Source organism: Equus quagga, chromosome 3 (assembly GCF_021613505.1).
Source record: "Equus quagga isolate Etosha38 chromosome 3, UCLA_HA_Equagga_1.0, whole genome shotgun sequence".
Taxonomy (NCBI): Eukaryota; Metazoa; Chordata; class Mammalia; order Perissodactyla; family Equidae; genus Equus; species Equus quagga.
Window position 1 is genome coordinate 150,599,896 of NC_060269.1, and position 26,302 is coordinate 150,626,197.

The window sequence follows — 26,302 nt, forward strand, 5'->3', positions numbered from 1 at the left end:
TTTCACAGATGGAGAAAGTAGTCTGACAGGGGGAAGGGACTCACCAGGGTCACTCTGCAGGTCAGTGCCCAGTGGGCCAAGGCCAGGCAGGCCCCAGGCCCCCTGCCCCAAGCCCTGCACCAGGCAGCCCTGCACCACGGGCAGGGGCCGGGTTCCTGCCACCATTGGGGCACTTTTTTGGGACCCCCTGTGCTGCTTAAAATGCAGATCGTGGGGCAGCCTTCCTGCCAGTGTCAGGAGTTTTCCCATGAGAGGAGATTTCGAGGATAACACGTTAGTCTGGAGTCAGCCAGGCCTGGGTTGGAACACATGGAAAGGGGTCCTCAAAGCAGAGTGCTCTCCGCTCCAGCCGGCCTGGCCTCTTATTCTGAGCTCCCCACATTGTCATGGGTTTTCCGAGACCCTCTCGCCTGGAAGTCTTGACTCGCAGAACATTCAGCAAAGGTTTCCTAAGGCGTGGCTCGAGCAGGCCGGCAGCGAGGCCCCCGCATGTGGGCTGCAGTGAAGCTCCGGGCCCACAGAGAGAGTGGGAAGCCACTATCCAACCTGCATCTTCTCGGAGAGGGCGCGCTCCTTTCCTCCATCAAGGCCCTTTGCCAGCGTTTGAGATTTCACTGCCATGGCCGAAGCCACTCTACCCACGACTCAGCTCAACGAGGCCAGAATCGCAGACCTCCAGCTTCAGGTAAAATGCAGATTCCTTACTCAGCTCTCCTGACCACCGGCCAGCCTCACTGCCTTCCACTCAGCTGCGTCCTTGTAGCTTCTGCCCCTGCCTCTGCTCTGGTCTGCAGATGCGCCATGCTCTCTCCCAGCTCCGGTCCTTTGCACAGGCTGGTCCCACTCGTGAGACTGTCCTCCCTTTGTCTGGACAAGTGGTTCCACACTGGAGCATGCATCAGAGTCACCTGGAAGGCTTGTCCAACCCCATCTCCCAGCCTGCCCTGCGGCTGGGCCCTGCCCCAGGGTTTCTAATTCAGAGGATGCTGATGCTGCTGGCCTGGGGACTACACTCTGAAGACCACTCATCTGAATAAGCCCCTTTGTCTCATCAAGTCTCATCTTAAGTACTGCCTGCCCCACAAGTCTTCCTGACCTTCCTGGCTGGGTTAGCCCCTCTGTGGGGCCCCCACAGGCCTCTGGCACATCACTCACCGCTCTGTACTGTCACTGTCTGTTGCTTCTCAGTGTCTAGATTGGGGGGACCAGATGCAGCTCTGCCTTAGAGCATCTGGTAGAGAGAAGGCAGCTAGGAGACGTGGAAGGAAAAGGGGAGAGGGCCAGAAGTGAGTGCTGCGGGTGGCCGACACCCTGCCAGGGGTCACACGCTCAGCTGCAGCTCAGCCTGCATGTGATGCACCTTAGAGTCTCCTCCCACCTCTGAGGGCGGCGATGATTGCCACCATTTCACAGAAAATTGATGCCAGGTTACAGAACTCACCCAAGACGTCAGAGAGCAAATAAAAGACAGGCAGGAATCAAAGTGAAGTAAGCTGTGGCTCTGCAGCTGTCAAGCGACTGCATGGCGTAACCGAGGCCTGCGCCAGCCTGCTGGATTGAATGGTGTGCCCCAAGCTCATGTCCTTCCCAGAACCTCAGAATGTGGCCTTATTTGGACACAGGGTCACTGCGAATGCAATACGTTACCGTGAGGTCATGCTGGACTAGAGGGGCCCTTAGTACAACATGCTGGTGTCTCAAGAATAGACAGACACAGAGAGAAGAAGGCCGCGTGCCAGAGAGGCGGAGCGTGGAGCGGTGCAGATGCGAGCCAAGAACTCGAAGGATCTCGGGCCACCACTAGAAGCCGGGAGAGAGGCATGCAACAGGTTCTCTCTCTGAGTCCCCGAAAAGGAACCAACCCTGCTGGCATCCTGATTTCGGACTTAGAGCTTCCAGAGCTGTGAGAGAACTAATTTCTCTTGTTTTCAGCCACCCAGTTTGTGGCAATTTGTAGCCCCTGGAAATTCACACAACCAGTTTGGAATAACGCTCTCAGTCACAAGCAACAATCCATTACGGCCACAGCCACACGGTTGCAACATAGCCGCTGCTTCTCTGGACATCGTTTCCAGGGTTCTGGAAGGAAGAAGCAGAAGGGCTAACGGCCTCTTTGTATTCAGCAAGGCCAGCCTCCCGTAGCCCCAAAGAAGCATCATTTGACCAGAACTGTGGTGTGTGGGCGCCCCTAGCTGCCGGGGAGACTGGAGATGGAGCCATTAAGCCTTCTAGCCTGGAGAAAGTGGTTTGCGAGTGGCCACTGCTGGGTCCAGGGCTCACTGCCCCCATCCCCCAGAGCTGTGTGCCCAGGGTGAGACGACAACCCTGCCCTCACAGCTCTGTGGCACCTGCCCTCTGACATCCAGCTGGTCCCTGAGAAACTAATTTCCTCAGCTCTCAACCTCCTCCCTCATCAAATATTTGTCTGAGGCATTATCAAGGACAAAACCAGTTTGATCCCGGAGCTGTTTGTGCAGCGAGCGTGGAGTCAGCGAGCCTGGGCTTGTTCACCCACGTCCTTACTCCGAGCCTCAATTTCCCCTTCTGCAAGGAATGGAGGTTACATCGGATGGTGAGGCCCCCTCCTCTTCCTTCTCTTTTCTGCTCCCTGGCGAGGCCTCCACCAACTCCCAGATGTCCTTAGGTGGCTGCAGGAGCCCTGAAGTCGTGTGGCCAGAGGGCTCCTTACCCTGCAGTCTCCTTGCTGGCTCGCTGCCTCCAGCCTCACCATCCTCATCCATGTCTCACACCAGCTGCCGAGTCGACCTCAGAAGGCGAATCCAACCATGTCTCTTCCCAGCCGAAACCCTCCGGACCACTGGGCTGCACGGCAGGGTCGCCCGGGAAGCTTCGGGCCAGCCCAGCTCAGGGAATTGGCAGCTCTGGGTGGGTGGGCCCGGACAGCTGGCATTTGAGGAGCCCAGGGGCTGGGCTGGGCAGCCAGGCCTGCGAGGCCCAGGCCTAGGAGAAAGGCCCCAGGAGGCCAGCCTTCAGGGCCTCTCCTGGTCCCCGCCCTTCTCCCCTCTCTAGCCCACCCCACTTCCCATTTCCCCAGATGTCAGGTCCTCCTGCCTCTGCCCCCTCGCTGCCCCCTGGCCTGCAGCGCCGTCTCCTACAAGCCCACCTACCTCTCCAGACTCGGCTTCAGCTTTCAAGGCTGTTCTGGCCCGGGGTCTCCTTGCCACTCTGCCTCTCCCCTCCCTGTCACCTCCCCTTGCCGCCTGTCTCTGGCTGGCCCCCAGAGGTCAGGGCTAAAGTCTCTCCCATGGTGCACCCCCCAGCCCAGCGCAGGGGCCTGGGTGACTCACAGGAACTTGTAGCACACTGTGGTTTGGGGCCTGTGCTTGCTGGGCTCTCTGTTGCGGGGGGCCACACACGAGGGGCCTTCTCTGTGCTTGCTGAGCACAGACCTTCTCAGAACGCCTCCTCCCACGCAGACTGGAGAGGAGAGAGCTGTTCCCAGGGCAGGCCATGCCCTGCCTGCCCCACCGCACACTGTGCCTCTCCAGAAACCTCCCAACCCCCTGCAGGCCTGGACCCCCAAGAGACATTTCCCCCCATCCCCCTTGGCCAAAGTAGAGCAGCGCGTGGGCTTCTGGTGGGGCGGTGGCCTTTTGTCCAGTGGGCAGGGCCTCCTGGGGGGTGATTCCCGGGCCTCTTTGCCTTTTCTCTTTACCTGTTTAATGCACAGGACACTTGTCCTTAGAGTTCTTCACCTTCCCTCTGATGTAAGGGGGGCCCACACCCAGATGTCTGTGGGTGACGGAGCAGGAGCTTGCAGGGGAAGGCCGGAGGCCCTCCTAAGATGCACAGCCCTGGATGGGAACCGAGGCCTCCATGTCCTCCGTCCCTCCTGACCGCAGCCCTCTGCCCTGTGTGGTAACACTGACTGCTGGACAATCACCCTGGGAGCCCCAGAATCCCCCTGCTATAAAGGGGTCCCTAGCCCCAGCGACCCTGGGGTGCCCAGGTCTGAGGGTGGGAAGAAAAATGACCCCAACCTGGTCAGGGACAGAAAAGAGCGTTTTTTGCATCATGCAATTCATAATCTCCTTCTGGGAAGAAAATAGCTTTCCAGATAAGTGGACTTTTTGCTAAATTTCTACAAGAGTTAAGGCCTGGTCTAGGAAATCGCTGTCTGCCCACAGAGAGGCTGTCTGATGATGCAGGCCAGGCGCTTAGTGATCTTCAGCCGGCCTTGGTTTCCAGTTGTCAGGCTAACAATGGTGAAAAGGGCACCTTTTTTTTTTAATCCCTACAAAGATGTCCACCTAACGAGGTCTTTGAAAGGGCCTGCTTTGACTTTTGCAACAAGTCTGAAAACGAAACTTTGGAGAAAACACACATTCATAGGAAAACTTTCTGGAAAAATGCATCCTTTTTTTAGCAAAGAGGTGGGAGTAGGTTGTGAGCATGCCTGCCGTGAGTCAGGTCCCTGCAGGCGTTGCCCGTCCCCTGGGCCGCCCCGGGCGTCCAGAGGCCCTCTCAGCAGCACCTCCCCTGCGCACGCCAGCCACCCTGCCAGGCCCAGGCGAAGCAGCTGCCACGATGAAGGCAGCCCCAGGCCTGGCCCTTCTCTGTCCCGGTCTTCACCCAGAGGGCCCGGAAGCTGTCCTCCGGGTCTGACGGACTGCCCTTGACCAAACCGCAGTCAGGCTCCCCCAGCCCTCTTTACGATTCAGCCTCATCCTCCAGCCCTGGGCCGTCTGCAGCCTGCCTAACCCAGCCAAGGGAGAAGGAAGTGAGAATTGCTAAGTCACCTCCCCACTGCCCGCCTCCCCCCCCCCCCCCCCGTAGCTGACCAGGTTGCTCATCCTCCACGTTTGATGTGTAAGTCCTGGGCCTGCCTTTAGCAAGAGTCCCCCAACCCTTGAGGTCTCCTCTTAGTAATTCCCCATCCACTGACTCCCTCACTCTGCTCCTTGGCTATAAATGCCCCGCTGTCCCTGTCATATTCGGAGCTGAGCCTCGTCTCCCGCCCCTATTTCGAAGGTCATGACTCCTGCTGCAACAGTCCTGAATTGTGTTCCTTTCGTTTTAACAAGTGTCAGAATATTTTTTCTCTAACGGGGGCTCTGACACAAGAAATCGTCTAGAACCCTTTCTCGGCAATGAGGCCCCAGCCCCTGAGGAGGACCCAAGGGGCCGGCACCCATTCTTGTAGGGCTTGCGAGTGAGACACTCCAGCAGGGGCAGCCCTGGCCTGGTGGGAGACTTCAGGGGCTGGGGAGCGGCTCCCACCTGATGTCGAGGTCCTCCTCCCACAGCTGTGAAGGCTTCAAGTGCCTGACACCTCAGCAGCACTTCAGCCTGCCAAGGTGAGCTCTCCTTTTGTTGTGCTGATGAGGTCCCTATTAATGGAGTCCCTTGGGGGGCTCCGTGGGGACGTGAATCATGGAATCTTATCCTAAAATGAAACTGCCCAGCACCCAAGCAAGTGGAGCTGACCTTTTCCTGCTCCCCAAATGGCCACCAGCGGGGCCACACTGAGCCTCCCCTGCAGGAAACCTGGAGAAAGGCAATGTGTCCAAAGGACAGTTGGCTCTTGTAAGAGCGGCTGCCCCTGTTCTGTGCCGGGCTGGTGCTGAGCGCCCTATGTACGTGGCTTGATTTCATCTCCGCCCACCCTGACCTCAGGGTTCAGGCCTGGCTCTCCCTCGGCATCCACACTGGGCAGCCAGGGCCCTGCAGGCCCTCCCAGCGACAAACACTCCACCTCCACGTGCCCACCACTTGGGGGAGAGGAGAGAGGGAAAGGGGTACGAACTTGACTTAGACCCCAGGCTCAGAGCGATCCTGACACACGCGGCCCCCCAGAGGAGCCTTGGCGTTGTCTAACGCCCGTAACTGCGGCGGGGCTGGGGAGCCGGGCCCGGGCAGAGGTATAAGCTGGGTGCTGAACCACACTAGCTCAGCTGCTCATTCCAACACTCATTCACTCAAATGGCATTTTCTCACGTCCACCCACTGAGTGCCAGAGGCCCATCTGATATCCACACGAACAAGGGCCAGATGACGGGAGGGGACAGGTCCACTCATTCATTACTCACTCAACAAACACTCACCAGGCACCCACTTACCCCAGAGACCCGACTTGTCCGCCACAATGGGGGACACCATTGTAATTCAGTGATGACCCCAAGACATGGGGAAGCACAGTAGAGCGTGGGTTCACCCAAGTATCCTGTACCCCAGCCTGGCTGGGGGAAGGTTCCAGGAAGTTGCAACAATGCCTTTCATCGGAACTGGGCAACACAGACTGGGGAGGGGTGGGGTTTCTCGAACAGTCCAGCTGTGTTTGTCCCACCCTCTGTGTCAATATGAGGCTGGGCCTTATAAAGGCCAAAACGCCTCCCGTGGGACATTTCCTCAGCCACGCCAGCCCCCAGCAGGAAGGTGGGTCCACGCCAGCCCCCAGGAGGAAGGTGGGTCCAAATCCAGCACCATGACGGAACTGGAGACAGCCATGAGCATGATCATCGACGTCTTTGCCCGGTACTCGGGTGCCGAGGGCAGCAAGCAGAGCCTGACCAAGGGGGAGCTGAAGACGCTCATGGAGAAGGAGCTCCCGGGCTTCCTGCAGGTGAGGGCCCACGGGCACAGGGCCCTGGGGAACGGGATGGGGGATAGGGTGGGCTTGATGGGGGAACATGCAGAGGGTCAGGGAGCATGGGGGGAGAAAAAAGGAGGGTGTGGAAGGCAGAAGGGACGGAAAGGGTCAACACCCAGATGCTCTGAAGAGTGGCCTCAGGGGTAGAGCAGGCGGGCTGAGGCTAGGAGTGGATCTGCTGCCCCAGGGGCTGGGGACCCTGGGGCCTCTGAGCAGGGAAAGGATGTGGCCAGGTCAACCTTGAAGCATGGACCTGGAGCCCCAATTTCCCTGTGACCCAGATTCTCTGCGGGGGCCCACGGGGAGAGTGGGGTTAGAACCTGAGTGGCGGGGGATGGGGCACAGGGACCCAATCCAGGGCCGTCTCTGAGGCCAGGTTTGCTGGTCCCTGGGAACTGTCCCTCTCTAAGGCTCCAGGCCACAAACATCCCGGCTCCACTTCCTGCTTGCCTCCTTCCTTCCCCTGATCCCCAGGTCGTCCCGCGTTACCTGGCCTTAGTGGGACTGACCAGAATAGGGACGGGAGGAGGTCCCGTCCTGGCATCTGTCTGCCTAGAGCTGTTGGGCCTGGAGGCTCACAACGGAGTCTCCCCAGGGACCTGTAAGCAGAGGCCTGCCCTCCTCCACCTCCCCCACGTTCCTCACTTCCCTTTCCTCACTTCCCTCCTCCTCTTCTTCTCCCCTCCTCTCACCCCGCCCCCGCCCCGGCCCCACCAAACTCTGCCTGCCTGCTTGCCTGCCTGCCTGCCTGTCCCTAAGGGGTCCGGGCTGGTACTGATCCTTGAGTATGGAAGCCTGACATTTTCAGCCCGAAGTATCACTTCACGGATACTGAGCACTTCAGTATATTTATCTTTTTCTAGATATGAATGCAATGAAGATATATTTTTAAAAATAAAGTTCATTTGTTCTCTATTATAAATATATGTTTGCAGTAGAAAATGTAAAAATACAGAAACGTGGAGGGAAGAAACCCCCCAACACAGACTCCCCCCTCCCTCTGCCGCTCAGCCTTCTCCCCAGGGCAAGGCGGATGTGAATGAAGGGCGAGCTGACATGCAATTTAGTTTCTCTGTGAACTTACTATTACAGCAGACATTCTGAAACTTCGTTGCTCATTGAACACTCCCCCTCATGCAGGGGGTCCTCGGAACACACTTGGAGAACCCGTGGCTAAGCCAGGGGTTCTCAAACGGGTGAGGTCAGAATCTCGGGGAACTTGGTGGAAGTAGCGGCTGGGCCCTCCAGCAGATGCTGCAGCCCAGCCAAGCTGGAGAAGGACTCGCTCAGCAGTGTCCCCAGCCCCGTGCCAGGCACACTCAGAGATTCCTAAACGCTGGGCGGCGGACGGGCTACAAGCCTCCTCAAGCTCACTTTTGGCAGCTGCAAGGTGTTCTGCCGCGGGACACACTGCTGCTCGTTTACCACTGAATGTCGGTTCCCGGGCTGCGCCGCCGGCGCCCCTGCTGCTGCTTCTCGGATGTGCACGGTGGTGGCACTTGGTCCCTTCTGAGGACGGTGCTCTCGTCTGACACACAGTGGGCTCAGGCTCTCAGAGACCCCCACCGGCCCTCTCAAAGAAGACCTGGGGCCCCGGGGTCCCGAGCCGGGTGCCCGAGCAGAGGGGAGAGTGGGGACTCTGTCCCTCCAGGCCTGGTCTCCCCTACGAGTCCCCTTCTCCCAGGTGTCTCAGGCCCGTCTCTCGGGCCCTCTGGGCCTTATTTCCTCCATCCGCACCCAGGGCGGTGCATCTCCTGGCCTGGTGGGCGCGAGGCCTGCAGGTGTGTGTAAAGCAGCTGGCCCGGGGCAGCATGAGACATGAGACCGGCGTTCCACAAACGTAACGCGAAGAGCTTTGGAGCCAGCAGCGCACCCGGGACAGAGCAGCGAGTGCGTGCGTTTCCGGGAATCATCGTCACTTTAAAGCAATGATACGATGATCCAAAGACAATCCCCTTCGAAACTTACACGTAAAACCAGCACCCGCTCCCACACAGCATCCCGCAGTTCAGAGGCGGCCTAGACGGGCCCTCAGTTCGTTGGCGTCCCGTCACACGCATTAGGGCGGCTCCCAACTGCTTGGAGCCCGAGCCTCTTTCCAGGGCCGCCGCCTGTGCGGGCGCGGGAGGCAAGGGCGGCACCCACTCGGCTCCCTCCCTCTCCTGGCTGGGCCAAGGCCCCATGCAGGCACCCCGGTCGCTGACCCTGCGCCTCTGTTTCTCCTAGACCGGAAGGAACAAGGGTGCCGTGGACAAACTGCTCAAGGACCTGGACGCCAACGGAGACGCCGAGGTGGACTTCAGCGAGTTCATCGTGTTTGTGGCCGCGCTCACGTCTACCTGCCACAAGTACTTCCAGCAGGCGGGCACCAAGTGAGGCCCCGCAGCCCCAGGTGCCTGCAGGGGCCGGGTGGGCCCCTGGCGTCCAGAAAGCTCTTGTTGGCAGTCGTTTCCCTGGGCGGAGCCGGCTGATGGCCCTCTGATTAATAAAATGCTTGTGAAATGACCCTGGTCTCAGAGAAACTGATTATTATTTCTTAAAACCTCTGTACCCCACACCCACCCACACGAAACAATTCACTAATTTGTCAGTTAATGCTCACTGCCTGCCAGTGGAGAGATGGAGGTGGAAACGACACCAGTCTGCTGGTAAGAATCTACTCACAGGCCATGTTCCGAGTGTCCACCCTGCGCTAGCCCGATGGCTGAGGCACAGTCCCTGCTTTTGTTTATTGTCAGCACAAGGTGAGTGCCACCCTGTCCTGGACCCAAGGGAGCCTAGTGGGACCTGCATCCGTCCATCCGTCCATTCATCCAGTCAGTCAGGCACGTAGCCACTCAGGAAACCCTGGCTCCTCCACCTCTCCAAACATGTTTTTTCAAGTAGCATCTTCTTAATGGTACAATACTTTCCTTTTTTGCCACAAAGATCAGAAAACACAGTAAGAGACTTAGAGAAGAAACGAATTACAAGTGAGGACGGGAATGGCCAGTGAACAACTGCCCACCCACCAGTGTTTACAGGTTTATGAAACCGTCTTTAGGAAGCAGCCAAAGCGACTCCCAGTGAGTCGTGGGTGTCAGGCCAGTAATCCGCCTGGTTTGGGGTCGCCTATCACTGTTTGAATTCCCAGCAGTCGAAGCCCCTTCCCCTGTCTGAAGACACTTCCACCGAGCAGAAATGGGCATGGCTGGGGGTCCTGCACTTGGTGGTGAGACGCTGATACGAGGCTGGGTTTCTCCCTCGCTGGGGAAGGGATGGCACAGGGTTTTAGGGAGAGTGGCGTTAGGTTAGACAGGAGCAGATACACACTTTGAAGCAAAGCGTGAAAAGTCAAGTTAACGTGACTTGGGGGAGCTGAGAGTGTGACCAGAGTGGGAAGCATCTTTTCTTTTTCTTGCTACTTTACAAGTTAGTCACCATCCTGTGAATGACAGATTGCCCAGCTTATTCGTGGCAGGAAGCAGGGCCTATAGAGGCGCTGCGAATGCAGAGCCCTCGCTCCCGGCCTCGCTCGCAGCTGGGCTGCGAACCTCCTGGGTTCCCCAGACCCCCCCAGCCGTGGCGTCCGGCAATCGACGCAAAGAGGGGCACCGGGAGAACTCTCCAGGCCTGTGCAGCATGGCCGTGGGAGAGTGTCCAGGCACGCAGCCCTGAACCCAGCCCTCCAGGGCTCTCGGCGCTTCTGTACTGCTCACTATCTCAAAGCAGAGAAGTCTTTTCGGAATCACCCCCAGGGCAGGTTTCTGTGCTTTCCCACCAAGAACCCAGACCACAGGAGCAGCAGAAGAGCAGCGCGCCCCTTCCTTCAAGCGTCCTTGGTCCTTCCAATACCCAGCCCCTCCTCATGGAGACAACGGGGCCCACCATCAGTCAGTCTTTCTATTGTCATCCCACAGCATGGCGTCCATGAAATACCCTGCTTTGGAGAAGGTTCCTTTTCTGGCAAGTGCACGGTCGCCCTGGAACTCTTTCCACCTCATCACGGCTCCCCGCCTTCCCCCAACGGGGAGGTTATTTCTGTTTTGGAGAGCAGATCCCTGCTCCAAGAGCCCAGCCTCCTGCGGTCTTGTCAGCCCATTTCCGTTCAGGGGCCCCTGAGGAGGATGCAGAGGTCCCGGCATGGTCGCCGCTTGAGTTCAGCTCCCTGGGGGGCACCTGGTTTCAGATCCTTGTGAAGCAAAAGCCACGTCCAACCGGCATTTTTTCTCTCTGGAGTAGCCTTTTATACCTTCATTATTTCTGCAATGCCACACCTCTTGTTCCAAGAAGAAAACAGGGTAAAATCAAGTGTAGAGGCCGGCAGCCCCTCCGTCTGTCTGGATGTCTGGATGTCGGGTCTCCTTGCTCCCACTTGCGGAGGGCGGTCTCCCCCCGTTGGCCTGACCGCTGTCCAAGCAGCAGGTTTCAACGGCTGCACGGAGCCCACGGGCGCGAGGGCGCCAACATTTGCTCGTTGTGAACAATGCAGGCCTTCCTATTTTTGTTTTTAAAAAGTATGCTACAATTAATAGTTTCATGCCCAAAGCTTTGCCTTAAGATCAGATAATTTTCCAAAAGTAGATGCCATTTTTAACCTAGGATTGCTGGGTCAAAGGAGAATTTTTTTTTTTACTGTGGTAAAAACACATAACATAAAATTTACCATGTTAACCATGTCTAAGTGTACAGTGCTGGTATTAAATATATTCACACTGCTGTTCAACCAGTCTCCAAAACCTTTCCATCTGGCGAAAATGAAGCCCCACATCCATTCGACATCTCCCCAGCACCTGGTGACCACCACTCTACCTTCTCTATGAATGTGGCTACCGAGACTGGCTTCTGTCGCTCAGTACAATGTCTCTACGCTCCACCCGTGTTGCAGCATGTGTCAGAATCCCCTCCCTTCTTAAAGCTGAAGAATATCCCATTGTATGGACACACCATGTTCTGCTTATCCATTCATCCATCAAGGAACACTTGGGTTGCTTCCAGAATGTTTTTAAAAAGTGAAATATTTAACCCAAGTCAAGTATTTCTCCAAATCATGCTTGGGGAAACAAGTGGCGGCCGTTTCCCAGATGAACCCAGCAGTCTTGTTTGTGACTGTTGCCAGCAGGAGAAGCAACCCTGGAGCCGGTGGCTGTCCCAGCCCTCAGGCTGTGGCCCGCACCCCTGCTGCTGATTTGCAGAATTGCTCCCTGCCTAGGCTCTGTCCTTGAGCAAGGATGGTGCATTTGCACCTCCTCCAGAACGTCAGCACCTCCTCCAGAACGTCAGGGCCTGGCTGACTCCTGGCTGAGCACAGCAAGTCACGAGCCTTGTCCACTAGGCTCTGCCTAAAGGCAGGAGTGAGTTCTCTGGCCTGTCACCTGCACTCTCCTCTCAGTGTACCGAGCAGCAGGGGCCTAAAGAGCTGCTCTCTACCACGGCTTCCCGGAACGCCGCTCCTTCCCCGCTCAGACACAGCGCTCTGCCCTGCCCGCAGGCCCCAAACCTGCCTCTGGTTTGGCAAGGGATTGGCGAGCCGCTGTCCGCACGTGCCCTGCCCTCGGCCCACACTGCTCCTTGCCTGTCCCCCGAGGACAGTGCCCACTTCTCCCGCAGGCCTGTCAAGGGAAGCCACCTCTCTCCCCACACCGCACGTGCTTTGGTCCATGTTCTCTCCAGGGCCCTTTGCTCTTCCTCTGGCCAAAGCCCCGCCCCTCGGAAGCGCCTGTTGCCCAGCTACACGCCCCTCCCACCTCATCGGACTCTGACACCTGTCTCCTTCCTCCCCATCCCAAGTCCTTCCATCGTGCTGGGTGCTCATAGGATGACCTAGTCCACACCAGGGCCTCCCCATCCCCGACTGCCTTGTCTCCAATGGCTGCTCTCCTCACCTTGGCCACCAGGAGATCTTGTCATCACACCGGGGCTCCTCCGTCTCTGAACCCCTCCTTTGAGCACCCTGCCCTCTGACCGCGCCTCCTGGTTTCCATGTTGTTACTGGGGCAGACACCGTGGCCACCCCTCCAGCTGCCATCTTCTTCTTCCTCCCTGGTCACGGAGCCCTGGTTTTGTTCAGGCATGCAGCAGAAACGGACTCAGGGAATGTGGGCTCCTCGCCTGATCCTTGCTCCCTTTGCCACTGGGACTTCTGAGGAGATCTGCTGGTGGCTTCTGGGAACAAGGCCTGCCGGGGTCCCGCCCCGGCGGAGTCCAGATTCCTGAGGGATGGACGGCGTCGGCACAATGAGGGGAAAATAAAGGGGACGTGAGACTTGGGTTGGTGTTAGCAAGTCCGACTTTACTGTGCACAAGTATCGTTTATATATTTTTCAGGATTAGTACAGAAACAGTTCTACAAATATTCTCAGAGAGATAAGGAAGTAAAGAACGAGCACAAGAATATTTATTAGCATTCCATTCTATAGAGCATAAGGTTAATGATCGTCTTCTCCGCAATTAACTAGTGTTTGTTGTCTCTAAGCTAAAGGAGATAGGTACCTAGGCGTCTGCTGTGATTCATGGTAAAGTTAAATCAAAGAGAGAAGGTCCAGGCCTCCGGACAGGACAGCAGTCCGTCTGGTTGCATCCTGGTGAAGCCATCCCTGCCTCCCTCAATCATTTACGCCATTAGTGTAGACGGTTAATGGGAACAAAAGGCGACTCCAGGGTGTCTTATCCCCAGGGCTATCTGCATTCTCAGCGGGCAGTTAAACATCTTTACCTTTTCGCGCCCTTTAGGGGGTGGAAGCATTCCTTTGTCTTTTAGATTGTAGAGCTAACAGTCCCTTAAGCACACTGCCGGAGAAAGTATCATTTTGTTAGTAAAGTAAAGGGCTGAAAAGCTAAGCTAAAGTATATATCTTCAAGAATGAAAAACAGAAATAAGTATAGACAAACTTGCTAGAAAGCATGCATATAATTCAGAAAATATGAAGGGTGTCGGCCAGCCATTCTTCACCGAGGGGCATCCCTGCACCCCTCGGCCCTTCTACTCATCAATTATTTATTATTTATGGCTTTTAGGAGAAAACTTCTATAACATTTTAACAGAAAGCAGAAGGTCAAGAATAATATATAGATACTTCTTGATCATCCAATTAACCAGCAAACTTAGAAGGACGATGCATATATATATTTAGACAAAGAACTGGAGGGAGAAGGAAACATTAACCAGACGGAGGCCATAAACCTAATTCGACATCTTATCTGGGCAGGATTCCTTTCTGCTTGTCTCAAATGGGACTGTGTGCTCCTCCGTTAATTAACTGAAAAATATCTTGAAAGTTACCTGCAGGTGGTCACATTCTCTTACCATATCTAATTTTCCTGGGAGGTAGTGCCTCCCAAGCAGCCACCCAAAGGAGTGAAAACTGGAGGTTAAGAAAGGAAAAGGAATGAAGGGCAATTAGAAGCAGCACAGATTTCAGAACTGTGTGAGGGGCTGGCCGGTTATTCTTCACCAAGGGGCGACCCTGCACCCCTCGGCGTTAATCGACTGGACCCTGTCAAACAGCCAATCAAATGATGTAGCCACGGCTCCCAGCAAAGGCCAAAGCCAACCCTCAGGGTACATTCCTGCAAATTAGGAAGAGATGCTGTTCCTCAAGACCCAGTAGTGGCATCTGCAGGAAAACTGTCCTGAGAACTTTATCGAGGCACAATGACTTTAACATGAATGGTATCCCCCGGAGCTATCAGTGCATAAACTGTACAACTGTAAATGATGTAAGTATATGATGACCTTAGCTAGGAAGGACTTTCCTCGCTGATTGAAAAAGAAGACACCTAGCTGTGGAAACCCACCCTCCCCATCTCCTTTCAGGACTTAGACATTGTTGTGTGAGGATGTGATGCCTGGAGCTGCAGCAGCCATTGTGCAATAAGGAGGACAAAGTGAAGAGGATCATAGAAGACCTTTGACCTCACTGAGTGGCTGGCAGGGTTGCCCCACTGCACACCTCCAGGGAGTGCTGCTTACATCATAGCCTATGTGAATGGTATTTCAAATCCCTGGCTGCTGAAATGACTCAGATCCACGTGCCTCTAGAATTATGGGAGATACAAAGCCATATTGTTTAAGCCATATTTAGTCAGTATCTGCCTCCATGACCACAAGTGATGGATACCTGTCATTCGTTTTAGCCATTCAACATCTGTATCCCTTTTTTGTTTGGGGAATTCATCACTTATGCATCTGGATGGGTGGCAAGACTATCAACCCCTGTTTAAGTTGAAAATACTAGATGCTTTTGCAGCTAGAGTACTGTCATATGACCTAGGACCCCTCAATCCCAGGCATGGGCATCTCGATACATCTTGTACTTTCCTTGCCCCAGCTCTGGAATTAACTGTTTCTCCAAGCACTTCTAGTTCCTTCTAGTGGAAAAGGGTATTTAGAAGCCAAGATCTGAGAACTAGGTGTGCTCATTACTATTGGGGTGTCACTGCTTCTAGCCCCTCCCAATGGACAGAACTAGGGAAGATCTGTAAGTACATACATAAATTCATGTAGAGATCTATACCTATGGTCACACACACACACAAAATCACAAGTTTGCACAGATACCTCCAATTTCAAACCAATACCATGGTGTGCTGGTTCGTTCTAGTGCTCTTCCTCTTCATATTTCTCTTCCTCTGCCGACAGCCCCTCTCCTGCATGGAAACCTTTTTCCCTGCTCATGCTGTGACTCCCTATGCCAGTCTGCCCCGTGCCTGTGCACTCTCCTCGCCTCTCAGGCTGTCACCTCGCAGGACTGGCCTCCTCTGGATGCCCTCACCATGCTGCTCAGGCTCTGACAAGTTGCACCGAGTTGTCCCCGTGTGGATGCTCTCCTCTCCCCAGTTGGGCTCTGACACCCCATGGAACCACAGAGCAGTAGAGGAAGACCTCGCTGGTGACATAAAGTTTGAGCAGGCTTCAGCTCGCCTCTCCCCAGCTGGGCTGGCAGTGCCTACAGCTCGGGAGAGGCTGAAGCTGCAGCTGATTTCTTTACTTGCTGCCCCCAGGTTCTTTGTTCTCTTGTTGGTGCGTCCATGTGGCCGTGCCCCACACACCCAAGTGACCTCCAATGCCCCTAATGGGGCCCTCCAGGCTCTTCCCACACACCCAGCCACACCCCTTCCCCACTGCCCTCTGTCTTCTCCCCACAGCCTTCCTGCCTGCTTTTTCATGGACCCCCAGGGGCCCGGGCAGCATCTAACTCACAGCCAGCCTTTCTAGAATATCCCGAGCTTAACTAGGTCCTCATACATGCGTAATGCTTCAACGAGCTTGTGCATCAGTGTGGGTGAGGCTTCCTACAAAGAACGCGTACTTGCTGAAAGGGACTGGATATACAGGAGAGAAAGAAAAGTAGCGTGGTGAGCCACGTAAATACCTGGCCTTCAAATGCTTTCAGAAAAAACAAAACTCCGTGAGAAGTACTGAAACAAAACATTATTGAAGACGCAGGCATCACAAGCCAGCCAATGCAAGTGAAGGTCATAGAATTTCTGAGATCTTTTGGAAGAGAACACAAAATTTCAGATTTCACAGCAAGAGGCGTCTGGGCACGACTGGCTCATCCATGACAGACTAATGACTTTCTGAGCTACTGAGAGAAGCCAATCCAAACCTTCTAGCTAACTGCGAGGCTGCATAAATTCCACTGGTAGGTAATTCAATTAGGGGAAATGCATGAGTTCAAATGAATAGGAAATACAAACTCCTGAGTGCCTCTAAATTAGACTTTCGTCACAAGCACCGGTTAAGACAATGCTCTGAGTAACGCCGAGGACCAAAACCGGTTCACAAGACTCTTAAGACTCCGAATGTGAAGGAGGCTTAGAATCCAGCCCTGGGATACTGACGAAATGAAATGCAACCCCATGGATGAATATAATCTCTGGTCAGCTAATCAAGGGGAAAAATACATGTATATACTATATACACACCATATGTGTATAGCAAGTAAAGTATAGATATGTGTGCATATGTGTGTGTATTCAGCTTCTTCACCCCAAAACCATGTTTCTAAGTCAGTGAAGTAGTTTATAATGAACAGTTTCTTGAATCAAGATTCATAATATCCCAAAGAGGGGATGCTCTAGCCAGGCCCTGGAATTACAAGAACATGGAGCAACTAACCTGCAGTGTACATAAACACGAAGGAGATGTAAACCTGGCGGTCTTAAGCCACTAAGACTCTGGGGTGAACTCCTCACAGTAGTTTAACTTAGTCTGGCTGACTGATAGAGAAAGATACCACGCCCTGACCCCAGGACCCTAAGCCTAGCTGGCCCTCCCCACCCCTCGGCTCCAGCTCAGGCACTCGGTCCCCCTCGGTACTTCTGCAGCGCCATCTTCTCGCCTTCACTCGAGCTCCCACCAATCCACACACGGCACGCAGTATGAGTAACGTTCCCCAGCTACAAATGGGTCCCTGCCATTCCCCAGCGCATCAGAGTCTCCGTGGCTCAGCATGTCTCTGTTTCCACTGAAGAGCCCAGAAAGGCAGGCGCATGAACAAGGATGCTAGAGTCCAAAGCACAGCCAGAAACAGCCTCTGTAAACACGACTTTTCTTTGCGCCAGGAGACTTTATTATAAAAATGCCTATTTTACACATTAATCCAAAATATGTATCTCCACTTGTCATTACAAACTCGTGTTTGTTCTTGTCCAACTACACCGAGCAGTTCTGGAGATGGCCCCAGGCCCGTGCTGTGGCTTTGAGTCTCCATTAGCGCTCAGTAAGGACACTCGGGGTGAAGAACCTCCCGGAAGAGAGGCTTACAAAGAGGAGCGAGCTCCTTGTGAAGATCTCCTCCCTCTTCCAGCGCCTCCGCACTCTGCAGTCCAGCGCCCTGGCCGTCTCCCCAGTGCTGGAGCTCAGCAGGCTTCTGCTCCAGTTGTCCCTGAGCCTCTGAGCTCTTTGCTCGTTCCTACTTCCAGTTGTGCCCAGCTTTCAAGGGCAAGCCAAATCATTTGCTCTGACCAGCTTTCCCAGACTCCCCCTGCAGTGCTGGGGGGAGTCTCCCACAAAACAACGCTCCCACAAGACACTCAAGCTCAAGTGCTGCGGTGGCTTCTTTCCATTTCTGTCCCACCTCTTCCCAATCCATGTCTCACCCGTATGTCCCTAGTGCCTTGGACCGCATATGAAGCTCACTATACCCCCAGAGTGACTAAACATACTTCAGCTGCCGTCAGGCAGGGGCTTAGCCCAGAGGACGGGCTGACGTTTGTTTCTGGTAAGACGGGGGCGTTCTGGCATCTTGTCCCCAGAGCACCTTCCATAGGTAGCTCTCCCTCGCAGTTCAAGGCTTGCACAGAGCCTCAAACTACAGCAGCTCATTCCCACCTGGTGATGGCGACACCCAAGGAAGGACAGACATTTTAAGAGAAATTTACTCATGATTCTTTTATTAACACACACAGGGGCTTTGGTCATTCGAACAAAAAATTTATTTTAACAAAGGTTTTTTAGGTCTTTGTTTTTCAAAGCAAATGAATACTGAGAACACGTCTGACTTTCGTCTCAAGTCCCTGTCGGGTCTGCCACCCCAGTGAAGGAGAGGGCACTTGACGCGGCCTGATGATGCCCCTTCCTTCCCCGGCCTCTCACGGCTCTTTGCAGATCGTCTCCCTGATGCGATGCTCTGAAGCCCTGTATGCATGAGGGGATGACAAGAGTAAAGCACACTCCGCCACTCTCCATTTAAACTTCTCTGTCATTTAGGATCCGCTAGGTTGTCTAAAAAACTCACCTGACAGATTGCAAAATGAACAGCAGACAATATAGGCAACAAAACATAACTCTCCTCCTGTGTGTCACAGATGACTCAAGTTCCAAATGGATGCACGACCATCTTCCCTGTGCAGCTGTCTGCTAGTTCTTCGCAGTCTTATGCAAGGCGGTCTTGTTCCCACACTCTCCCCCAGCCACATCCAAGCAGTGCCTTCCACTGCACCTCTGACGCTGGAGGATTCCAACCCCAAGGCTTCACGTGCCTCACACTTCCAGAAAACAACCAGGTCCCGGGGTAACTGCGAAATGAAGACCATGCCCAACATTTCAAAAACCCAGCAGAGTAACAAGAACAAATGTGGCCACTGAAACAACCTTTGATGAAGGCCCATTTCCCTTACGAGAGTATTTCTCAAACAAAAGTCATTTTTCAGGAACCAAATACATTTAACAATCTAAACCCCTATCAAGGTCACCACACACTGACCTTAAGGCAGACTGTTAGGTGGGGATAAAAAACATACAAACAGAGTAGAGAAAACGAGAGCTGCTTCCGTTTCCTGGAGGGGTCAGCCCATCCTCACCAGTTGAGCAGAGGCCACCAGCTGTGAACCTAAAGCACAAGTGCAAGAAATTTACCATCAAGACATTGAGTCCCAAGACTGCCGCGTCCTGATGTTTAAAAGAAAAAGTTAACCGCCCACAAGAAGGCCACTTCCTTCAGACAGGGTCCTGACACACCTGCGTTCAAGAAAAACCTGGAAATTACTAGAAAAGGCCCAGAGCTTCACACTTTTCTGTTCCCTTTCCCTGTGTTCTCACCCTCCCCTATTTTGCTCTATGGCCTCGGTTTTCTTTGGTTTCCCCATCCTCCGCAGTGCCTAGACAGGTCTACCTCCCGCAACCGTCTTGTTCAATTGACTTTCACGTTTCACAAAAACAAACCCCAAGTTATTTTAAGTTTTCTCTAACTACGAGTGGGGACAGGTGGGGCCATGAAAAACAGTATCTACTAACCCCCATCCAAACAAGCACGCGTTCATTTTCCTCTCGACCCCAACTTTCCGCCCACTGCCGAAGTCTGGACGCAGGAGGATCGGGGCTGCACTCCTGAGACGTCACTATCACCCAGGAAGCCGTTCGATCACGCTCGTGGGGCGCCCGCCGCCTCACCGCCGCCGCTCCTCACGACGACTCGCTCCGCTCTATCCGCCGCACCAGCTCCACCAGCATCTCGGCCATCTTCGCCACCTCCCGGGCCTTCTCCTCGGCCCGCTCGCCCCGCCTGGCCGCCCGGCCCTCGCCGCCGTCGCCCGCGCTCTGCAGGTGGTTCAGCGCGCTCTCCTCCGAGGCCTCCACCTGCGTCTTGATCTGGATGAGCATATTGTCCATCTCCCACAGCTTGCTGCGGTTCCGCAGGGGCGCCCGGCCGCGCTGCCGGCTCAGCGCCGCGATGTCCTCGCGCATCTCGTGGATGACGGGCAGCAGGAACTGCTCGAAGTCCTCCTCGGGCTCCAGCACCTCCACTTGCTCCGGGGCGTCCGCCTCGTCCGGGTCCACGGGCCGCATGCCCCCGGCCCCCGCTTCAGCCCGCACCTCCCGGGGACGACTGATCACGCCTACTGCGGAGTCGAAGCGACCCGCTCCCTTGTCAGTACTATTCCTGAATTATCTTTAAAACTGTTTCCCTCTACGCCTTTTCGCTTCACAACTGCTGTGGGAAGAAAAGCAAACAGCGGAGCAACGAACAACACCGACTCAAGAGCCAACCCGCGCGTGTTTGCGGCCTTTTCACGGCAGGCCGGGCTCCTTTACGGTCACGCCTCCGGCAAGACCGAGGCGCGGGCGCGCGCACGCAAAGGGGCCTCGGCCTCGGCCGCGCGCACGCCCTCACCCGCTTCCCGCGCCCCGCCCCGCCCCCTTCTCTCATATGCCTTTGAGGGATAGAAGCGGTTTTCTCGCCAGCTCCGCGAAAGCTTACAGGCCTTTTACTTTTTTTTTTTTTTTTTTTTAAGTAAAAGCGATTCTCTCTCCCTCCTGTTTGAATACGACAGGCTACTGTTCAAGCGTGCACTGCTCTAAGTGCTTGGGTTAACTTGTATCAATACACAGTGAACCTATGAGATAGATGAAGAACTGACTAAAGGCGGTGCTTGTGGTCAGAATTTGAACCTGAGCGATTTGGGTCCACATTCCCTGCTCTTTACTACCGCACATGCTCCCTCTCCTGCGATAGGCCCTCGAGTCAAGCACCGCGGATGCCCAGGGCCCTTCCCTCGTACTCCGCACCCCTCACTCCTATACTTTCATTCGGGGGGGATTTCTCTCTCCTACCTTGGGTCGTTCTGGTCAGAAGTTTCTTGATCTCTTCACGGGGCTGTAAGTAAACCAAGGTGAAGGGCCACTTTTGATTGGGCTCTGTTGCTGCCGAGACCAGCTAGGCAGCCAGCCGAAGGGGCGGACGGAATTAATAGACAGAACGCAATCTATATTATTCAATGGGACAGGGGACCATCAGCCTCAAGGACTGAGGTGAGGTCCCTTGGATCGCCACATATTTATTTTCGGGTAAAGAATCTCAAGCATGCACAATAGCAGGAACTCATGGCTGCAGGGACATGCAAGCCAAAGTCCAAAGGTTCTGTTGTTCACCCCCAGAACCACACCAGCCCATCTCCAGTCATTCACTTGGGGAGCATCTTAAGGACAATCAGCAAGGTATGCAGGCGGTGTTCCATTCCTGCAAGGGCCCGGCCTTCCTAAGCCCCTTACCTTTATGCCTGATAACATACTCCCCTCCAGCCTGAGATTCCACAGCACAATCAATCTGGTATAATGATTATGAGAATCAGCAGATCACATATCTCCCAGTCACCCATTTGGAATTTATCTTCCCTACGCTTAAAGCCTAGCAAGAATGCTGCTATGATCTCCTGCAGCACTCTGTCCCCAGCCTCTCCTGGCAGTCTGGCTTCTAGCAGTGTGACCGGGAACCAGGCAAGGAAAGAGTTACTGAGAATCTGATCAATAACAAACGGGCTGTCAAACGTTTTCCAGATAAGGAGAAACTAAATGTTCTCTTTTTCCGAAGGTGATGTTCCCGTTTTTGCAGATGTTGCCATCTTACAATGAAAAGTACAGGGTTGCAGCAAGACCCTTGCAAATTGCTCCAGAGCCAAGTGTCCAAAAGTTGCCATGGACCCGTTACATAATGACCTGTTCATGTTCCTTGAACTCATTGTGTAATAGTTCCTTGAACTCGTTGTGTAATGGCCTGCCCACCTGCTGCACATGTGCCCTGATTGAGCACAGTTGTTACACAATTGTAACATATCCTCCGTGCTCTTGTGCATAACGTCTCCTGCAACACTAAGTTCCCGGAGACGCTTCCTTGGGAGCTGTACTCGGTGTTCTCTATTGCCTGCGCAAGCAATAAAACTTTTCTTCATTTCCTTCAGCCCCAGTTGTGCTTTTCAGCTCCGTACTCACCAAGAGACGAGCCCCTTGAGTTCAGTTACAGTAGGACTTTAGGGAATGTTTTAGAGGCGAGGCCGTCTTCCCTAAAATATAAGCACGTCTACCAGACTGGAAGCTCCTTGGGGGCAGGTTCTGGTCTTGGTCATCTCTATGTCTCCACCACCTACCGTGCCTGAAAAATAGCAGGGGCCCAGTAAATGTTGCTTTAATATTCATTTAACAAAATTTTTTGCACTAAATTTTCTAATAATCCAATATTGAATTCAAACAATGCCCAACTCTTGGCCCATTTTCCTATGAGAGCAGCAATAGTGTGTCATTGTGGAATGGATGGAGTCTACTTCTAGGCTTGGTCTGTCAGTGCCACACTAGCAGCAGTTTGGAGGGATCCTGCTTACACAAGTGCCACACATCAGAGCTTCAGTGTTCCAGTCTGACAAAGACCAGTGGTCCATGCCTGAATATCTGTCACAGGGAAGAGTGAGTGAGATAGAAGAGTGAAGCATAAGTGAGATGATACGGATGAAAGTGTTTTGCAAATGCCAAAGTGCCAGTAGACATAAGTGGTGATAGTATTATAATTATTACCAGACAGTATATGGAGGTATTTGATGCCAAAGATTTTGGAGTCAGACAAATCCAGAATTAGGTCCTAGCTCCTCCAATTAGTTGCTCTGTGGCCTTGGACAAGATGGTTAACCTGAACACGTGACTCTGGGTCTCAATTTCCATCTGTTACCCAAGGGTTGGCATTGGACATATGATCCCTAATGATCAGAATATGATCCATATGGTCCATAATAATCATATGACACGGTTTACCCAAGATTTTACATCTCATGTCTTGATGTGATTATTGTGTCCCCTTTCACTCTCAAAACTTTCCTGGTTTAATAAATTGGACTTTATTAAAATTATCAACTTCTATTCATCAAAACTCACCAATAAGAGAGGGAGAAGGCAAGCCACAGTGTGGGAGACGATATTGTCAACAGATATATCTGACAGAGAACTCATATTCAAACTATTGAGAACTTCGATAGATTAATAAAAGACAAATAACTTAAAAATGGGCAAAAGACTTGAGCTGGCACTTCACAAAAGGCGATAGCCAAGTGGCCATTAACTATATTAAAAGATGCTCAACTTCATGATTCAACAGGGAAATGCAAATTAAAACCACAATGATAGCACTACACATCCACTAGAATGGCTAAAATGTAAAATACTGACAATACCAAGTGCTGAAGAAGACGTAGAACATCTGGAACTCTCATACATTCTTTTTTTTTTTTTTTTTTTGAGGAAGATTAGCCCTGAGCTAACTACTGCCAGTCCTCCTCTTTTTTGCTGAGGAAGCCTGGCCCTGAGCTAACATCCGTGCCCATCTTCCTCTACTTTACATGTGGGACGCCTGCCACAGCATGGCGTGCCAAGTGGTGCCATGTCCGCACCCAGGATTCGAACCGGTGAACCCCGGGCGAGAAGCAGAACGTGCGAACCTAACTGCTGCGCCACCGGGCCAGCCCAAAATCTGTGCTTCTTTTTTTTTTTTTTTTTTTTTTTATGAGGAAGAGTTCCCTTGAGCTAACATCTGTTGACAATCTTCCCCTGTTTTGTATGTGTGATGCTGCCACAGCCTGGCTTGACAAATGGTGTGTAGATCTGCACCCGGGATCTGAACCTGTGAACTCCGGGCTACTGAAGCAGAGTGTGTGAACTTAACCACTATGCCAGGGGGCTTGGACATGTTCTAATCTTGATCTGGATGAAGGTTACACGGCTATACGGACATGTGAAAAACAACGAACGTGTACACTTACCATGTATGCACTTTCTTGTACTTCAGTTACACCCTCGGATTTTAAAAAGGGTTTTGAGTCACGGCGCGCGCGCGCCAGTGCGTGACTGTGACCGTTCCGGAGGCAGATCGGTGCGCGTGCGCGTACGTGGGCGCGCGGAGACCGGAAGCAGGGGCGGGTGTGCGTCCATGAGCGTGTGGAAGCCGGAAGCGGGGGCGTGCGTGTGCGCGCGCGCGCGAGGGGCCGGAAGCGGGGCTGGTATCCCGGCGGCCGCGGGCCATGGAGGGTCGGGACTGCGGGCCGCCGAGCGAGGAGCCGGCGGAGGAGGCCGAGTTCCAGGGCGCCGGCTGGAGCGGGGACAGCGGCACCGTGTCCCAGAGCCACAGCAGCGCCTCGGGGCCGTGGGAGGACGAGGGCCCGGAGCTGGGCGCGCCGGGCCGCGACCTGCCGCTGCTGCGCCGCGCCGCCGCGGGCTACGCCGCCTGCCTGCTGCCCGGAGCCGGGGCGCGGCCCGAGGTCGAGGCCCTGGACGCGAGCCTGGAGGACCTGCTCACCCGGGTGGACGAGTTCGTGGGCATGCTGGACATGCTGCGCGGCGACTCCTCCCACGTGGTCAGCGAGGGCGTGCCTCGCATTCACGCGAAGGCCACCGAGATGCGGCAGGTGTACAGCAAGATCGACAGACTCGAGGCCTTCGTCAGGATGATCGGCGCCAGCGTGGCCAGGATGGAGGAGCAGGTGGCCAGGGCGGAGGCCGAGCTGGGCGCTTTCCCCAGTACGTTCAGGAAGCTGCTGCACACGATTAACGTGCCCTCCTTCTTCCACAAGGCGCCCTCCAGCAGGCCCCAGCACACCGGCTACGAACCCCCCGTCCTGTTTCGGACCGAGGACCACTTTCCCTGCTGCAGCGAGAGACCTCAGGTCTGAGTCTGCCGGACGACGCTGCGAGAGGACGCTGAGATTATCTCGAGTGTTAATAAATCACTTGAAAATCCTGTCACTAGACAGACGTGATGCTGGAGTATGGAATTTTAAAGTTTCTTTTTTGCACACTCTTTGTCACTACTTGCATTATTTCACGTAGGATGCGTGATTTTCTGTCTCTTCCAGTTCTAACCTGGAAGCTGCTTGCGGGGGTGGGAATCGGGGAGGCAAAATGAATGAACCTAACTGCGCTGTGGCAGAACTGTTATTTTTACGGCTTTTACAGGTCAATTACCTTTTCAAGCTTTATATATTTCTATACTCTTAAGAAAAACTACTGAGCCCTTCAAGCGTTGTTACTATGCTGTCCTAATAGTGATTCAGTTTTCTATTGTTTATTTTTAGGGTAGAAGGAAAATTCTTTAACATCATATTAAACTTTCCATATCATCGATTGTAAACCAAAGGCAATTATACATCTGAGAAAACGTATTGGTTTATTGCAACTAATTCTGAAGCTGTATTTGAAAGTACGAGCTCACAATCTTAATTTGTCCATAGCAAACATATCTATGTATATATGGGTGCCAACATTTGGTTTAAATTTTAAGGATTAATAAAAAATTTAAATTTTATTGGAAAAGTTTTCCTTCTGTAAAGGACTTCACAGACACGCATGCGTCACTTAACGACAGGGCTGTGTTCTGAGAGATTCGGCGTCAGGCAGTTTCGTCATTGTGGGAACATGGGTGGACTTAGACGAACTTAGTACAGCGTACTATGCCCTGAGCTCTGTGCTGCTAATCTTAGGAGACCACTGTGATGTCTGTGGTCTGTCATTGACCAAAATGTCCTTATGCAGTGCGTGACTGTGTTTCCTTTTTTGTTTGTTTGAAAATAGACATGTTGCTCACGTGGTTTTAGGAGTGGCATAAAGAAAAGTGGACTGGGAGCGCCGCCTCTAGAAGGTAACGTGAAGAGCCGACCATACCTGCTCTTGCGCAGCATTGTGTTTCTCCCTCAAAGCGAAGAGTTCAGTCACTTGTGTGAGGATTTTGTTCTTTCACTCCGACGATGTGGACCGCGGAAAGCTCCCTTGTAGGTACAACACGCTTGATCTTGATTTTAACGTTTCATGAGGTGGTCCTCCTCGATAGCAGACCTCAAATAAGCACACAGCCTCGGGTGCCTTGGGGTCGTTTATAGATAGATCTTTGAGATTGATAGAGTGGGCCTATTCTGACTTCACTGTGTATTAGGAAAAGTCTGTAATCTTGCCCTGTGCTTTCCTGGACCTTACACGTCACACGTTGACGTTTTTTGTTTATTGATGGCAAATTAAGGAACTCCTGAATTTAGAAGCTGGAAGAACAAGTAAGCTACAGTGAATATCTGGCAGCTGCTGGGCGCTGCTGTACGTGGTTCGTATGTCCCTGTGACGTGGCCTCGGTCACTGACGTGAAAATAGCTTCCTTATGGAACATCTGTGTTGCTAAAATGGTTTTTTAACTTGTGGTTAATATTAAAAAGTAGGTAGTAATTAGGACATTATGAAAAATTAGAATAATTTTAAAGCTGAAATTTAATATCTGTTAATAGAAGTCCTAAATCCCAGAAAGCCAAAGTTAGCAAGTGTGCTATAAAGTAAAACTTGCTTTATTGGGTATATGTAATGTTTAGATGTTTACTTCTGTTATGTACAAAAAAGCAAATTGGATTGATAAAATTAAAAGTATAATAACCAGTAAAAGAATGAAGTTCAGCTTAACAATTTTTAAAGCTAAT

General features: G+C 53.2%; 3 protein-coding genes across 6 annotated transcripts; 2 read left to right on the forward strand and 1 right to left on the reverse strand.

Moving 5' to 3' along the window:
- The first annotated feature begins 6,357 nt into the window (after positions 1-6,357).
- On the forward strand, positions 6,358-9,115 carry S100P (S100 calcium binding protein P). Its single transcript, XM_046655708.1, has 2 exons — positions 6,358-6,583; positions 8,837-9,115. The coding sequence occupies exons 1-2, from the start codon at positions 6,446-6,448 to the stop codon at positions 8,984-8,986; spliced, it is 288 nt and encodes a 95-aa protein (XP_046511664.1). The 5' UTR covers positions 6,358-6,445; the 3' UTR covers positions 8,987-9,115.
- An 8,845-nt stretch (positions 9,116-17,960) lies between these two features.
- LOC124237392 (MORF4 family-associated protein 1-like) lies at positions 17,961-23,751 on the reverse strand. 4 transcript variants are annotated; one of them, XM_046656954.1, is made up of 6 exons: positions 23,615-23,751; positions 21,804-21,963; positions 21,087-21,141; positions 19,332-20,691; positions 18,334-18,927; positions 17,961-18,233 (listed from the first exon to the last, which is right to left on the reverse strand). In XM_046656954.1, exon 4 carries the CDS (start codon positions 19,881-19,883, stop codon positions 19,500-19,502), a length of 384 nt encoding a protein of 127 aa, XP_046512910.1. In that variant the 5' UTR covers positions 19,884-20,691; positions 21,087-21,141; positions 21,804-21,963; positions 23,615-23,751; the 3' UTR covers positions 17,961-18,233; positions 18,334-18,927; positions 19,332-19,499. The 4 variants fall into 4 exon arrangements, with proteins under 4 accessions (XP_046512910.1, XP_046512913.1, XP_046512912.1 ...); XM_046656957.1 differs by having other exon boundaries at positions 18,334-18,613; positions 18,839-18,927; positions 21,087-21,963; XM_046656956.1 differs by having other exon boundaries at positions 18,334-18,613; positions 18,802-18,927; positions 21,087-21,963.
- Positions 23,752-23,811: 60 nt separating this feature from the next.
- Positions 23,812-25,152, forward strand: BLOC1S4 (biogenesis of lysosomal organelles complex 1 subunit 4). The gene has a single exon (XM_046656953.1). It carries the CDS (start codon positions 23,873-23,875, stop codon positions 24,518-24,520), a length of 648 nt encoding a protein of 215 aa, XP_046512909.1. The 5' UTR covers positions 23,812-23,872; the 3' UTR covers positions 24,521-25,152.
- The last annotated feature ends 1,150 nt before the right edge of the window (positions 25,153-26,302 follow it).

Bases quoted from the DNA above. Each gene is read 5' to 3' on its own strand.
- S100P (XM_046655708.1), top strand. From the start codon at position 6,446: ATGACGGAACTGGAGACAGCCATGAGCATGATCATCGACGTCTTTGCC. The intron at 6,584-8,836 runs GTGAGGGCCCAC...TGTTTCTCCTAG, and splicing joins AGCTCCCGGGCTTCCTGCAG to ACCGGAAGGAACAAGGGTGC.
- LOC124237392 (XM_046656955.1), bottom strand. From the start codon at position 19,883: ATGCGGCCCGTGGACCCGGACGAGGCGGACGCCCCGGAGCAAGTGGAG.
- BLOC1S4 (XM_046656953.1), top strand. From the start codon at position 23,873: ATGGAGGGTCGGGACTGCGGGCCGCCGAGCGAGGAGCCGGCGGAGGAG.